Genomic DNA, 13,557 nt, shown 5'->3' with positions numbered 1-13,557 from the left:
AACATTAATAAAAGAAAACATTGGGATAAATAACTGTGTCATGGTGCCTGTAGTTGAGAAACTGCCATAAATAGAAGTTTGTTTTCTATGTGATCAAGTCGTTTGCTGGCAGACATTTGACCGTAAATGGCAAACACAAATCTTTAAGTTGAGACACAGTTTGTTTTAATAAATTGCAGTGTAAGTTTACATATCTTAATATACATCACTTTATTTTTTCAGGTTTTTTTGCAGCGATAAATGTCAATGTGTCATGCACATCAAAAAAGTGACTTCCTGCAATGTGCAATCAATTTTCACGGGATTTGATTCTGGTTTGTTGGGTAAAAAAAAATTGGAACAGTAATAAACCATTTAGTAGTACAATCACTGGACTATTTAGAGACACACTTTGAGAGAATGGGAAAATTTGATAAATGGAAAAGGAAGTAAAAAAAAAAAAAAAAAAAAGACGCTTTATGTTGAAAACCACCACACTCGACCTACTCTGCGTTGGGAGAGTAACGTCCACACCGGAAGCCCGTCAGGTGTGCATCACATTTGATTGAGTAGGAGAAGTAGAGGACTCCTTTCTTGAGCTGGCAGCTCAAAGAGCGGGTTCCTTTCTCGGGGAAGACGATGCATCGACCTGCTACGTCGTTATAAAAGACGTCCCTGTCCCATACCTCGAGCCTCAGCTCCTGGCCCACCTCCACTGATCCCAAGCTGTAAGACACGTTCCACACGGGGTCATTGTCATCCAGCACAGTCTCCGTCTCCTCGTAGATTCCGTTGTAGAAGATCTTCACGTAAGCGTCCGTTTTCGTGAACGTGTCGGCCCTCAAACCCGTCGCTCTGTGAATAGCCAGTCTGAAAGTCCCCCTCCCGGACCGCAGGGGGCAGCAGTTGTGGTCCAGGTTTGGGGCCGGGGAGCAGTTCTTCAAACCCATCTGCTCCTGCTTCAGCTGATTCTCTTGAATGTACTCGGTGACGGCTTTTCTGAGATTGGCGCTTATCTGAGGGTCCTCCACCAGGTGGTGCAGAGGGAAAATGGCGTAGGACACGACGTCAGGGTTGTCCTGGAGACTGGTCATCCAGCTGTTGTAAGCGTCGGATGGATCTTCCTGGTAGAGGATGTCGGGAAAGTACCGCTCCCCGCCGATGACCTCGGTCTTGTGGGTCATGAATCCTTGGTAGAAGCCCATGCTCAAGTTACTCCTCAGGAGATTGTCGCACTTGTTGGAGAAGGACGCGTTGCCGGGGAGAAAGCCGAGAGACAGGCGGAGTTCCACGTTCAGGCAGTTCTTGATGTCCGTCTCAGAGAAACCCTTCAGTGTGGCCAGACATGTCCGGTAGGCTGTGATTCTCCTCACCTTGCCCCCGAGCTGGACCTGTAAGTTGTGAGCAAATGATGAAATGGCCACAGGAGTTTTGTTTTTGTTGTGATTGTTGGGTTTTTTGTACCAAAAGTTTTCTCATTGTGTTGCACTTGCTGAAGCAACTACAGTAATGAACATTCTACAGCATAACCGTTCTTAAAGGTCGAGTGTGTAATTTGGAGATTTTTTGAAAAGAAACAGCGACATCAAGTGGTTACATTTGAGATTGCAGCGCTCTTTTTTTCTTTCTTTCTCGAGCTTGCCAGTGAACTACACTGGCCTGCCTGCACAAACCTGGGTACCTTGTCCAAAATCTTCTTCATTAGTTTATTTGAAAATGCTTCCCGAGAAATATGGCGGAAGATGGTAGCTATCTGGGAGCGAGACCCTTGATATAGGTATATTCTTATATACATAGAAGAATCTTTCTAAGGGTCGGAAAACCAAATTACTTTTATTGTACTGAGTAGACACTATTATTTACATATTTATGGGCTGTATGGTAAACCTTTGCCTGTATGAAAATCATAAATTAAGCCAAATTCTACACACTGGTCCTTTAAGCATATGTGTATTTCAGTAGAACGTCTGACCTGGTGTATGTAGTGGGTTCCATATGTGTCTATCAGCCGTCTGTAAAGGGCTCTCTCCTGGTCTGTGCTTGATCCCTGCGGGAGTCTCTTCAGATGTTTTGTGAACTCTTCACTCAGCTCTGGGTGATCAGCCAGTCTGTAGCTATTAAAACAAACCATGTGTAAGCAAAATACAGCCTGAACTCTGGTTATGAAAAAACAGCTTTGAGCCATGATTACCTGTTACAACTTTTGGAAACTTGTAATTTCTGTCTGCCAGTTCGTTTGTTTTTTTTGTTTTTTTTTACAGTCCAAAGTATTTTACAAGCTGGCACTCAAAGTATTTGTGAGCTAGTTAGTCTTAAAGTCTTGCTGTTAGTACAGTATTGCAACACTAGAACCTACTTTAATACAGGAAAACAGCTTGGAAGTATTCAAATGGGAATATATTCTTGGCACTTAATTTCAAACTTTTAGTTGCATATCAGTCTCAGAAAACTGAGAAGCACTCTAATAAGCAGTACATTAGTACATCACGTGTTTTCTACAAACAATAGTTAGTAGTGTTTTTAATGCAGCATTTTGCCAACTCTACCCCTTCTTACCTGTAGTATGTACAGCTAATCTCATGGATGGCAAACGTGGCCCGGTCCACGCTGTGCTGAGAACGGGCAAACTTTGCCAAGTCTGAGCGGCTCCCTCCCAACACTGCGTTTCCATAGTTCTCCAAACTCAAACCCAGGCCCCAGTTGTTTTTCACCAGTGAGTTGGAGCTGCGCAGCAAGGAGTCCACAGAGTGGTGGAGGGCGCTGGAGAGCTGCTTGCTGCAGCGACTGAAAGGGCGCCAGTCGAGCACCGAAGCCGGGAGCCTCTGAATCTGTGAATAGGAGAAAGGGAAGTTGGAGTTGAAGTTGCACGTGAAGATTCAAAAGTATTGACATTCTGTGCTCAAGTAAAAGTATGGGTATTTGGGTGAAAGTACTCATTCAACTATTTTAAAAGTAAAAGAAGGAAGTACAGGTTATGAATTGTACTTCAGTAAAAAGTAAAACATATATTTATTTTTTTTGCCCTTAGTGAAACAATACATTTGTTGATAATGAAAATAATCTGGACTGGCAAGAACATCTGGATCATTTTTAACAGCTTTGCTTTTTCGACTACTGCACAACCAAACTGTAATCAGAAATAGTTCCGACCAGTGAGCCATTACTGGATGTTTAAACTTCCTATAAAAATAACCAATGTTATTTTCTACATGTTCTGTACTGAAAACGTACTGAACAGCGAGCGCAAAGCTGAGGAACTCTCAAATAATCTCCCTCTAAAATATAACATCCACTTTTATATTAAACTACAAAAGCTCCACTTCAAGCAACATCATCTATAATAAACAATAAGTGAAACACTTTCACCAGGATTTGTATCTTTAAAACGCGATGCACAAGCATGTTTTTCCGATGTAAGGAGTAGAAAGTACAGATATTCATGTACAAATTTTTGGGAATTAATAAAAGGTTGTTAGAAAAAGAAATACCCCAGTAAAGTACATATACCTGAAACCTTTTCTTTTTACTTAAGTACAGTAACAAAGTATTTGCACTTCATTAATTCCTCCATCTGGAAATGGAGAGTGTGAAGGAAAAGGATGTTGCAGTCCTCACCTGTCCTCTCTGGAAGCGGTTGGGGCAGAGCGTGCAGGTGTTGTTGTCGGCCAGGTGATCTTTGACGTTGATCACGTAGGCCCCCGTTCGCCGCATCCGCACCACGTCGAACCCCTCCCCCGCCAGGTTGTGGCCTGGGACGAAGGGGGCTTTCTCACACTCTGACCCCGAGCCAATCCGACAGGACTCCGCCCCGAGGGCCGCCAGCGCCAGCGCCAGCGCCGCGACCAGTGCGGCGTGCGTCCGCCTTTGGCATCCTGCGGCGCACATGTCTGCCTGAATGAGACGACGGGGACGGGAGGGCGTGAAGGTGGTGGTCAGCCAAGTCTCAGCGTCATCATTGCTCCCCTTCGATTTGACATTTTATAAGCGTCTGTTGTAGAGCCCGTTGTAAGTGCAGGGTCGTTGCTCTCTGCTCAGAATCTTGGAGAATTTGCACAGGCTTTTTACACAGTATAGTGCACGTGAGCCTCTTATCCTATGAACTTGAATAATCCTCACAGATGTGACCACACTGAAAAAAAACCACACAAGCTTAACATGTAATCTTACCTTTAATCGCGATACCTTTCAAATCGTGGTCTTCTGCTCTCCTGTGGGATGCTGGCATGGATCCTCTTTTGTTCCACTATTCTCTCCTGCAGAGTTTTAGCAAAAGAAAAAAACCCCAAAATGATAACAATAATAATAATAGTAATTTGTCCTTCGTGCCCCACAGTCTTTGTTTACCCCATTGACGACACAGCTTGCTGCAAGTGGCGAACTGCTGACGGGCGAAACTCTTGCAGAAAGAGGAAACACTGTCTGACTCTGCTGGCTGGCTGCACCAGACGCCGGCTGAGTGCACTCTTTTGTCTTCATCTTATGAAAAAATCTGAGGAGGGCGTTTCTTTTCTACAGGGTGGTGTATGGGCTCTCAGTATCTCTCTCCCTCTCTCTCTCTCTCTCTCGCTCACTCTCCTTCCCCTGAGGCCTCAACAATTTCCTCTGCACGAGTGGGATTGTTTTAATGTCATGACCCAGCTCTTATGAATCCCTCACAGCTGTGTGTATGTGTGTGCGCGAAAGTGTGTGTGTGTGTGTGGGGGGGGGGGGATTTTGTGCAGTCACGCGAGGGAAGATGTGCATTAGTGTCTCACCCTCTTTACGGGAAAAAGCCTGCATGTTTGTGTGTGTGTGTGTGTGTGTGTGTGTGTGTGTGTGTGTGTAGGTGCTGTGCACATGTCCACTGGATCCACTTTGTGTGTTTTGTCCTCAGTCTGTCTAAAACAGCCCGTCTGTGTGCTGATAGCCTTAGCAAGACAATGAGGTCAGCTTTACCGCTGACTATTTCTGGATGTGGGTGGAATGTTGGTGGTTTTCCCTCCTTGCAGCTCCGTGCACAAGGTTTCCTTCAACACTTGAACTTGGGATTCTCTGCAATTTGTTTCTGCTCTGTATCTTTATTTATTGTTGGTCACTGATGTGCTCCCTCCATGAAAATCCAGTTTCAGATCATGTGTATATATATATATATACTATAAACTTGTCAGGGTCAGTAACATGCTTTTTATCAGAGGCAATAAAATGACTTCTGCCGAGGCTTTGACCTGAAGAATCTGAGATGGGCTCGAATCCTGCAACCCTGATGCACGGTAAGCAACTATATAATATGGAGAAAAATGACTGATCATACGCTGACGTATCTCATTGTGGTGACAAAGTAAAATCTTGAGGTTTGTCAGTGAAATTAAATGAAAATGTACGGTATCTAATTATTTTGCTTGCGTTCATTTTTAAGAAAATGTGTTGGTTATTCAATAAATCACATTTGATGTCTCAGCAGGGACCGTTACGCCAGTGATACCCGTGCCAGATTTGTGACAACACCTCCAGCTATGTGCTCATTCAACAGGTACAAGAAAACACTTGCAGCTGAAGATTCAAAGATGGGTTTTTGTTTTATGTTTGGCGTGTCTGGTTGGTTTTGATGAATAATAATGCAATCCTGCCAGCCCATCACTTTATATTGAAAAACATTTAAGCTAAACTGATTAAGTGTGTTTCCAGAATCATTTACCAACTTATCTTCAACTGATAGTAACTGTTCAATTTCTATATGCTTGAGGTTATCCACTTGACAGTTACACTAATAATTCTTTCTGAATATCTTCACATATGCGTGTTATAAACAAGTTGTTAACCATTTGAACATGAAAGGAAACAATACAGGTCAGCAGGCTCATCAAATGTTTATTCAAGTCCTCTTGTTATTAACACGTTTATATAAATCAAGTGAACAAAATGGTGAAAAAAAAGCAAAACACATTGCATTTTCTTTCTTAGCCACATGAGGGCACTGTTGGTTCAACATGGCATTTGCTAAAAAAAAAAAAAAAAAAAAGAAAGAAAGAAAGAAAGAAAGAGAATCCCTTTTGGTGTCCATAATGTGCAAATGTAATTTTCTGATATATATACTTTGATCTCTGAAAATTGACTGTTTAAAGTGCTACATTTCCCACAGCTTATTTCAAAATTTGATTTTGTAAATGACTTGTATTTTAAGTCAAACACTTTCATCAGTTAGTGAAAAAGGTCACCTGATTTGGCTGAGAGGAATTTAAACATGTGACTTCCACTGCAAGGGAAGTGAAAGAGAGTTGACAAGGAAGTTGAGGACAATGGTTGACCTGTGTGCGTGCTTGCCTAGCATAACACACCTTATTCCCTTCCCTCTTCTTGGTCCGCCCCATTCTGAATTTCTTGGTAGCCGCTTGACATCCCAAGGCCACCAATCCTCCTTCGTCTCCTCACCAGAACAATCACAACCAGGACGACCACCATCATACCAATCACTCCAAAGGCTACCCCTGCCTTTTGCCCACTGGACATCTGGCCCTCTCCTGCCTCGAGGTCACCTTGCATTTTCTTGATGTCCTCCAATGTGGCCACCTTCCATGTCTTGGTTGCCCCTATTTTGACCCAAGTCTTATCTGCATCAGCCATCACTACAACCGTGTTTGTGAACTGCATGCTCATAAGTGGAGGATTGGTGAAAGGGGGCAGGTGAACTGGAAGGAGCTGCCCACCTGTAAATAAACCTGACTGGACACAGTATAGAATTTCGCAGCCATCGCTCACAGCAGCCAGATGCTGGCTGAACTGAGAGGGGCAGCGGCGCTCAGAACTCGCCAGTGGGTTGTTTGACTCACAACTGAACAAGCCTCCAAATGGCACTGAGAACTTGGTGCCAGCTTCGTAGTCTTTGCTAATGCAGATCACTTGGCCGTCTGAGAGAAACCTTTGTGCAATAAAGTTTTGGGGGCATCGTTTGGCATTAGTGAGAGGATTAAAAACTGTTGGGCTATATATGCCCCCAAAGAGATAGCCTGAGTTTTGTGGAGCCTGACCTTTATTTACTGAACACCAGTAGGTTTTGATGCGAGCAGAGCGGACGTGGTAATTGTCCTGACATACTTGACGATGGCAGTGTCTAAGTCCCCAGAATCCACATCTGTACTTGTGGTCATAACAATCGTATGTACTGTAACCCTGCAGCCTGACTTCTGATCTCAGCAAAGTGGAGCTGTATGGTGAGCGGCAAGAGAAGGCGCCTGTGTCAGGGTTCTTCTGGGCCAGGGCATTGCAGAGTGGACCTGCATCTGTGGTGAGCTGTTCACACTCTTGGTAGACGCCTCCGAAACTGAGGTTTGTTGCAGGTCCTTTACAGGAGGCATCATCAACGTTGGCTTGGAAGTTAAAGTTTTTAGAGCTGACATCAACGCACCCAGGCCTCATGTTGACTTTGTAATATTTTTCGACGGCCTGACTCACTGACAGAGCCACTTTCTTCACTGTAGGCTGTGGCAACTCAGGCAGGCTGTTTGAGGTAATGAAGTAGTGCAAGGGAAACCCAAAGCGGTCGATGGCAACCAGGTTGTTCCTGGTACTTTCCTGCCACTTCTGCAAAGTGATGCCAGGGTAAAAAGGTATGCCCCCTCCATGACTTGTAGTAATGGAGTATGTAATATTGGACTGATAAGCCTGGAGCGAAGCGCTTTGTTGGGTATTATGACTGCTTATATCAAACTTGAGCTTGTCAAAGAAGTTTAAGCCTGCCTGTGCAGAGATCGAGCGACTTTCCGACATGCTGCTTGACACGTATTTAGAACTCAAATAGTCCTCCTGCACCAGAGAAGCTCCAGCTTCAACGCTAGTGATAACATGCGTGCCGTAATCCAGAATCATCCTCTCGGAGAGATACTCTGCATTCCTTGTTTGATTATTTTCGATTGCCTCGGCTATTTCTTGAACTTGCTGAACGAAGCGTACATCCAGAGTGAAGTCTGGGTAAGCCTTTACGGTGTAGATGTGGTTTCGCACCTTGGAGGGAAAATATCAGATATTACAGAATTAAAATTTGGTTCAATTTTGCTTTCTTCGTGTATTTCTTCCATATTATTAGTGCTCACCTCTCTTGGGGCACTTTAAATCTGAATGATTCACACTTAATTTCAAAGTCCTGTTACTACTTTAAATACAGATTTTTTTTTTTTACACCACTGGACAAGTAAGAATTTGTGACCACTAAACAGAAAAATTTGTTCATAATGAAGATTTAAATTCACACGTTACAACATATTAAAATAAACTTACTTGTACTCTGGTTGCAACCGAGGACTCTTTGACCTGATGGGTTTTCATCCTCTGGTTCTCAGTTGAAAACTTTCCATTCAACACAGAGAAGAAGGAGATGTCTGAATTAATGGAGTGTGACGTCGAACTCCTCGAGTCAAGCCAGGAGCTGAGCATCTCCGAGTTGGTCTCCACGCCGGTCTCCTTGCGCGGGATGACAAACACCTCGTCGGGAATAAGGTAAAAACCGTCCTCAGTCGTCTGGCACTGAGAGTAAGTCAGGTTCATCACTCGACCCATGTCCACGTTTCGAAGGTTGTCCCAGCCTCCACCTGGCAGCACTTCCAATGCTGTGATGGACAGGTTGGTGGAGGTCCGACATTGTCTGAGCCAGTTGGTGGGTCGCCTGACGGGGATTGCAGAACAGGCATGAAGGAGCCAGACGAGTGTCACTGCCGCTCTCATGGTGTCTGTGACTGGAAGAACTAACTAAGAGACTTTAATATAGTCTCTAGGTTCCCTCCCCTTTGGGGAGGCAGTGTATCATATGACAAACCGGAGCGACCTGTGAGGGTGGTTGTGATTTTACTTTCAGTTCATGTTCATTCATGTATCATGTTTTGTCCATGTAGGGTAAAAGGGAAAGGGACACTTCCTGATAGAACAACAACAAAAATCCTCAAACCAAGCTCTTCAAATAAAAGGGCAGTAGCCCACTTGGTACAATATAAAGTCAAAGTTTGAACTTCATTGATTCCTGATGCTTATTTATTAATTTCCAGATGTACAAGAACTTTCTGGAAATAATCTATTCTATAAGTGTTTAAGAAATAATTTGCGTAGAATAATGAAGGTTCTGCTTTGCCACTGAGGCGGTGGAAAGCAGAACTGAAAGTTTGCAGTAATTGCAAGTGAGCTCAAGTCACACGCACCCTGTAGGCTGTGGAAAGTCAGGTAGTGCACAGGAAACTCCCGCCGGTCGATGGGAACCACTTTCTTCCCGGTACTTTCCCAACAGTTCCGCAAAGAGATGCCAGAGTGAAAAAGTGTGCCACCCCCATGAGTCAGAACCATCTTCTCTGAGAGATCCTCCGCATTCCTTGTTTTGGTTATTTTCAATTGCCTCAGCTGTTTCTTTCTTTGGCTTGCTGAGCAAAGAGTACAGAACGAAGTCTGGACTATGGAGGTGAGGTTTTGCACCTTGGATAGAAAATGTCAGATATCACTGAATTAAATTTCCTACCTTCATGTATTTCTTCCATTTCATTGCCCTTCATTTTCATAAACACAAACACACGCGCGCACCTTGCATGACTGCACAAGATGCTGTCTAACCCCCCCCACGCCCCCTCTTTCCGAAAACAAACACACACACACACACACACACACACACACACACCAGTCCAGTCATGTCTGAACATCTCACATCCGCATTATCTAACACTGATATGCCACTCAGTGACGATGCTGCACCCGCACCATCACAACTGCACACCATGTGAATTCTGTCTGGGATAAGGAGGTCACCAACAAGTCAAACTTCACACGCCCTCCACCCTTGTCAGAGTCGCCAGCTGACAAACAGCGCCAGCTAATTTTTTTTAGGACCATCCGTTTTAGTCAGGCTGTTATCATTCTACAGAAACCTAAAAAAATAAAATAAATACAAGATAGCAATTCGGAACTACCTAAAGTTTATAGCGCTGATTATACCCCATTGACACATTGATGGTTTTTATCCCTCATCTGTAAGACTGTTAACGTTTCTTTTTATTGACAGTTTCCCCTATTATACCCAACCACCTATTAACACCAGCATCTTCCGAGAGTGCACACTGCACAAATCATTCTTCAGTGTGTAACTTTGTTGACAGCTATGCCTGTACACTAGCAACGCATGCGATCACCTACTATGCGTCACTGTAAGACAAGAAACCAAGTCCGTGTGGAATCTAGAGTGCAACTTTTCATGCTACTTTAAAAAAGAAAAAAAACTTAAACAACATAACAGCACAGGTTTAGGTGTAAGGATTCAGACATAAAGAAAGGAAGTAACACAGACCTTTTTTGGTTCCTTTTTGTTGGTGTCAATAAAAATGATGAACTGACTCCCGCAGGCTCGCATTTGCGATCACATGATTGAAATTGTACAAACCACGGATGAAATCGAGAGTCATGCTCAAAATGTATTTATTTTCCATCTCTTACAATTCAATCCTTCACAGATCAAAGCAAGTTGGTGGAAATGTGATTTTAAAATCTCCATTCACACTGAATATCAATTAATATTCTTTTGGATGCAGGAAGAAAAAAACAAACAATAGAGTTCTTGGATTAAGTGTAGATAAAATCCAAACACAGTTGGAATGTCAGCAGAGAGGCATTGGGTGTGCGTTAGAAGCGTTGCTTTCACTTCTTGGGAGTAGCACCTCTGGTCCTTGTGGTCCTGGCGGCCTTGCGCTTGATCTTCTTCGGGGTCACTGCCTTCTTGGGCTTCTTGGCTGCAGCACGCCTCTTGGGTTTCTTTGCGCTCTTTGCTTTCTTTGTCTTGGGAGATTTCTTGGGTGTTGTACTGGAAGTTCCAGCGGCAGTCTTCTTGGTCTTCTTGACCCTTTTGACTGAGGTCTTCTTCTTGCCCACCTTCTTTTTTCGGGGTGTAGGGGGCTTCTTGTTCACTCTGAAAGAGCCAGAGGCCCCACTGCCTTTGGTGCGGACCAAAGACTTCTTGGCCACTAGACGCCTGACGGCGATCAGGATTCTCCCATTTTTCTTGTCCACGTCATATCCCCCAGCCTTCAGAGCCTTCTTCAATGACGCGAGGGACATGCCTCCGCGGTCGCCGGATGCTGCCACGGCCTTCAGTATAAGGCTGGAAATGGAGGATCCTGAGGTTCCCTTTTTGGACCTAACTCTCCGCTTGGGAGATTTAGCTGGGGTTGCCATGGGTGTTTTGGCCGCAGTAGAAGACATTGTTGTTCTGCTGAGGCAAAGTGTTATCTCTGCTGTCCTTATGCTGAAGGTTCTTATAAAGCCACAGTGCGAGCCGTGTAGAGTGAACCTCCTCGTCGCTGAGCGCCTGCTCTCTCCTTCTCCTACTCAGCTTTTGTGTTTTCTTAAGATGAATTTTTCAGCTAAAATCCTCTGTAGAATATCAGAGATTCTTGTGAAAACCACAAATACAGAAACAGTTGGAAGTGCTTTCCTTCACATAGAAGTTTACTTTTATATTTACTAAATTCTATTTAGGTTTGGTGTCCAAAAACTTCATAGTTGAAAGGGGCAAAGTGGAGTCTGAAGCAAATATTTGTCACATTATAAAAAGAAACAGCCTTTTAACATTAAAGTCCAAGCTTTTAGTTTTAAAAAGTCATAATGTCAAGGTGACAGAGTACTTTGTTCTGGATAAAATCTTTGATTGTACCAGTTTTCATTCTTTAATTGACTTTGAAGTTATCCAAAGAAACACAGATCTCAGTATGACCTGTACACATAAACAAAGGCAGAGAAGAGGGAGCATTTCACTCACATACACTTCTAATAATTAGGAGAAAGGAAAGGAAAGCATTTGTCGCTTTACAACAAATGCTGACGCGAGGTACAAAATACACACACATAGACAAAAGTAATGAATTTTTTTTTTGTTTTTTTTGTTTTTTTAAGTAAAAGCCCAAATTGGATAAATTGCATAACCCTGCACTTGATTATTTTTTTTTTAGCTGTTTTGTTGGGTTACTCTGGGGTTTTATTTTATTACTTTCCTATTAAAAAGTGTTGTATATTCATCAAAATTAAGTACTACATTTTGAAAAAAAATACTTTAAGTTAACAAGTTAAAAGTTAAAAACAAAAGCAAAAAACAACTTCCAAGCACACAACAAAACAGTTATAAACAGATCATTCACACTCAGAAACACCTCATCCAAAGTAATACAGTGCATTTTCAGAATTTTAAGGGAGTTCTTGCCCGCTTCTAATTCACAGAAAATGTGCTTAGAAGTAATACCTAACACATTTACAGGCCTGGAGGAGATTCACTATGCATTATAATCACAATATTACTTTTTCACAAAATAATGCTGCCTGTTCCAAATTGTGGAAATTGTTGAGGGAGGGCTGACAACTGCCATGTTTACAGGCTCAGTGCAAGGCTCGGTTATCAGTGCCTTACAATGTAATACACACACGCACACACGCACGCACGCACGCACGCACACACACACACACACACACACACACACACACACACACACAAGCTTTGTTTCTGGCTTTCCTGCCAAACCTCTGAATTGTTAGTGAAGCTTAACGGACAACGCTGAATAACATTTCTCCTGCACTCTGATGTTAATCCACTATTGAGCAGCTAGCCACACACACACACACACACACACACACACACACACACACACACACACACACATTTATGCGATTCGTTTCAGCCACTGAATGAACAGCACATGATACATTTTTTCAGGATATTAAAGTTAACATCTAGCATCCACCCAACAATATGAGCCAATGTGTTTGACAAATTAGTTCTATACTTGGCCCTAATAGTCAAAGAAATCACATCATCTCTCCCTCCCTTTCTTTTTTTATTCTGTGAAAGCCTTGACTGAAATCAAGGACGTTTGTGTGAAAGCAGTTTAAATGTAGCTGAAGTTCCTGAAGACTTACAGCACCCCCTTCTGTTGCAAACGCATACCAACACAAATGAGTTCAAGACATTGAGACCTGAGCCAGAATCTGCAGCTCAGCCAGAAACTGTATCGAGGCGATGCGAAGAACTGAGAAGTGCTAAGAATAGGTGCTACAGGAAAGGCCACCAGTAAAGGCTTGATGTGTTTCAGTAGCCTGCCCTCTGCTGGAGTATTTTTTTTTATTTTTTTGTTTTTCACATTTTCATACTTGGATAATGGGAAACCCCGAGTACCATCTCTCATGTTCCTAAATTATTATTATTATTATTAATATTATTATTATTATTATTATTATTATTATTATTGGCGACACTGCCGCCTCACAGCAAGAAGGTTGTGGGTTCAATTCCGGACCTGGGACCTTTCTGTGTGGCTGTGTGAGGTCAATTGAACATTCTAAATTGACTCCCATGACCCTGAATAGGAATAAGCGGGTATAGAAGATGAATGAATTATTATTATTATTATTATTATTATTATTATTATTATTATTATTATTATTATTATTATTATAACATCCAACGCAGTTCTTTTATTAATGACTTATGTTTGAAGACGACATCCTGCATAAAAACCTGAGAATTGTTGGAGTCGGGAGAGGAAACGCTCTCAATGCCACAGTATTCTTACTACGATAGTAAAACAGATCGGC

At 42.8% G+C, this 13,557-nt stretch overlaps 3 protein-coding genes across 4 annotated transcripts; all 3 read right to left on the bottom strand.

Moving 5' to 3' along the window:
- Nucleotides 1-142: 142 nt before the first annotated feature.
- Nucleotides 143-4,619, bottom strand: prf1.5 (perforin 1.5). Of its 2 annotated transcripts, XM_076014694.1 has the most exons (6): nucleotides 4,324-4,619; nucleotides 4,147-4,232; nucleotides 3,595-3,870; nucleotides 2,536-2,807; nucleotides 1,952-2,093; nucleotides 143-1,370 (listed from the first exon to the last, which is right to left on the bottom strand). In XM_076014694.1, exons 3-6 carry the CDS (start codon nucleotides 3,862-3,864, stop codon nucleotides 483-485), a joined length of 1,572 nt encoding a protein of 523 aa, XP_075870809.1. In that variant the 5' UTR covers nucleotides 3,865-3,870; nucleotides 4,147-4,232; nucleotides 4,324-4,619; the 3' UTR covers nucleotides 143-482. The 2 variants fall into 2 exon arrangements, with proteins under 2 accessions (XP_075870809.1, XP_075870807.1); XM_076014692.1 differs by having other exon boundaries at nucleotides 4,147-4,619.
- A 1,192-nt stretch (nucleotides 4,620-5,811) lies between these two features.
- On the bottom strand, nucleotides 5,812-8,915 carry mpeg1.1 (macrophage expressed 1, tandem duplicate 1). The gene is made up of 2 exons (XM_076014691.1): nucleotides 8,230-8,915; nucleotides 5,812-7,956 (listed from the first exon to the last, which is right to left on the bottom strand). Exons 1-2 carry the CDS (start codon nucleotides 8,671-8,673, stop codon nucleotides 6,295-6,297), a joined length of 2,106 nt encoding a protein of 701 aa, XP_075870806.1. The 5' UTR covers nucleotides 8,674-8,915; the 3' UTR covers nucleotides 5,812-6,294.
- A 1,466-nt stretch (nucleotides 8,916-10,381) lies between these two features.
- Nucleotides 10,382-11,221, bottom strand: LOC142880704 (protamine-like protein). The gene has a single exon (XM_076014695.1). It carries the CDS (start codon nucleotides 11,176-11,178, stop codon nucleotides 10,618-10,620), a length of 561 nt encoding a protein of 186 aa, XP_075870810.1. The 5' UTR covers nucleotides 11,179-11,221; the 3' UTR covers nucleotides 10,382-10,617.
- Nucleotides 11,222-13,557: the final 2,336 nt, after the last annotated feature.

The sequence above is a fragment of the Nelusetta ayraudi genome, unplaced genomic scaffold (assembly GCF_046127955.1).
Source record: "Nelusetta ayraudi isolate G7.1 ecotype Tasmania unplaced genomic scaffold, CSIRO-AGI_Nayr_v1 ptg000170l, whole genome shotgun sequence".
Lineage (NCBI taxonomy): Eukaryota > Metazoa > Chordata > Actinopteri > Tetraodontiformes > Monacanthidae > Nelusetta > Nelusetta ayraudi.
This window is presented reverse-complemented; position numbering and strand designations above follow the sequence as displayed.

What these genes read in the sequence shown, in the direction of transcription:
- prf1.5 (XM_076014692.1), bottom strand. Translation starts at nt 3,864, where the DNA reads ATGTGCGCCGCAGGATGCCAAAGGCGGACGCACGCCGCACTGGTCGCG. An exon ending in ACCGCTTCCAGAGAGGACAG is followed by an intron (nt 2,808 to 3,594) that starts GTGAGGACTGCA and finishes TCCTATTCACAG; the next exon opens with ATTCAGAGGCTCCCGGCTTC. An exon ending in GAACCCACTACATACACCAG is followed by an intron (nt 1,371 to 1,951) that starts GTCAGACGTTCT and finishes CACAACTTACAG; the next exon opens with GTCCAGCTCGGGGGCAAGGT.
- mpeg1.1 (XM_076014691.1), bottom strand. Translation starts at nt 8,673, where the DNA reads ATGAGAGCGGCAGTGACACTCGTCTGGCTCCTTCATGCCTGTTCTGCA. An exon ending in CGGTTGCAACCAGAGTACAA is followed by an intron (nt 7,957 to 8,229) that starts GTAAGTTTATTT and finishes TTTCCCTCCAAG; the next exon opens with GTGCGAAACCACATCTACAC.
- LOC142880704 (XM_076014695.1), bottom strand. Translation starts at nt 11,178, where the DNA reads ATGTCTTCTACTGCGGCCAAAACACCCATGGCAACCCCAGCTAAATCT.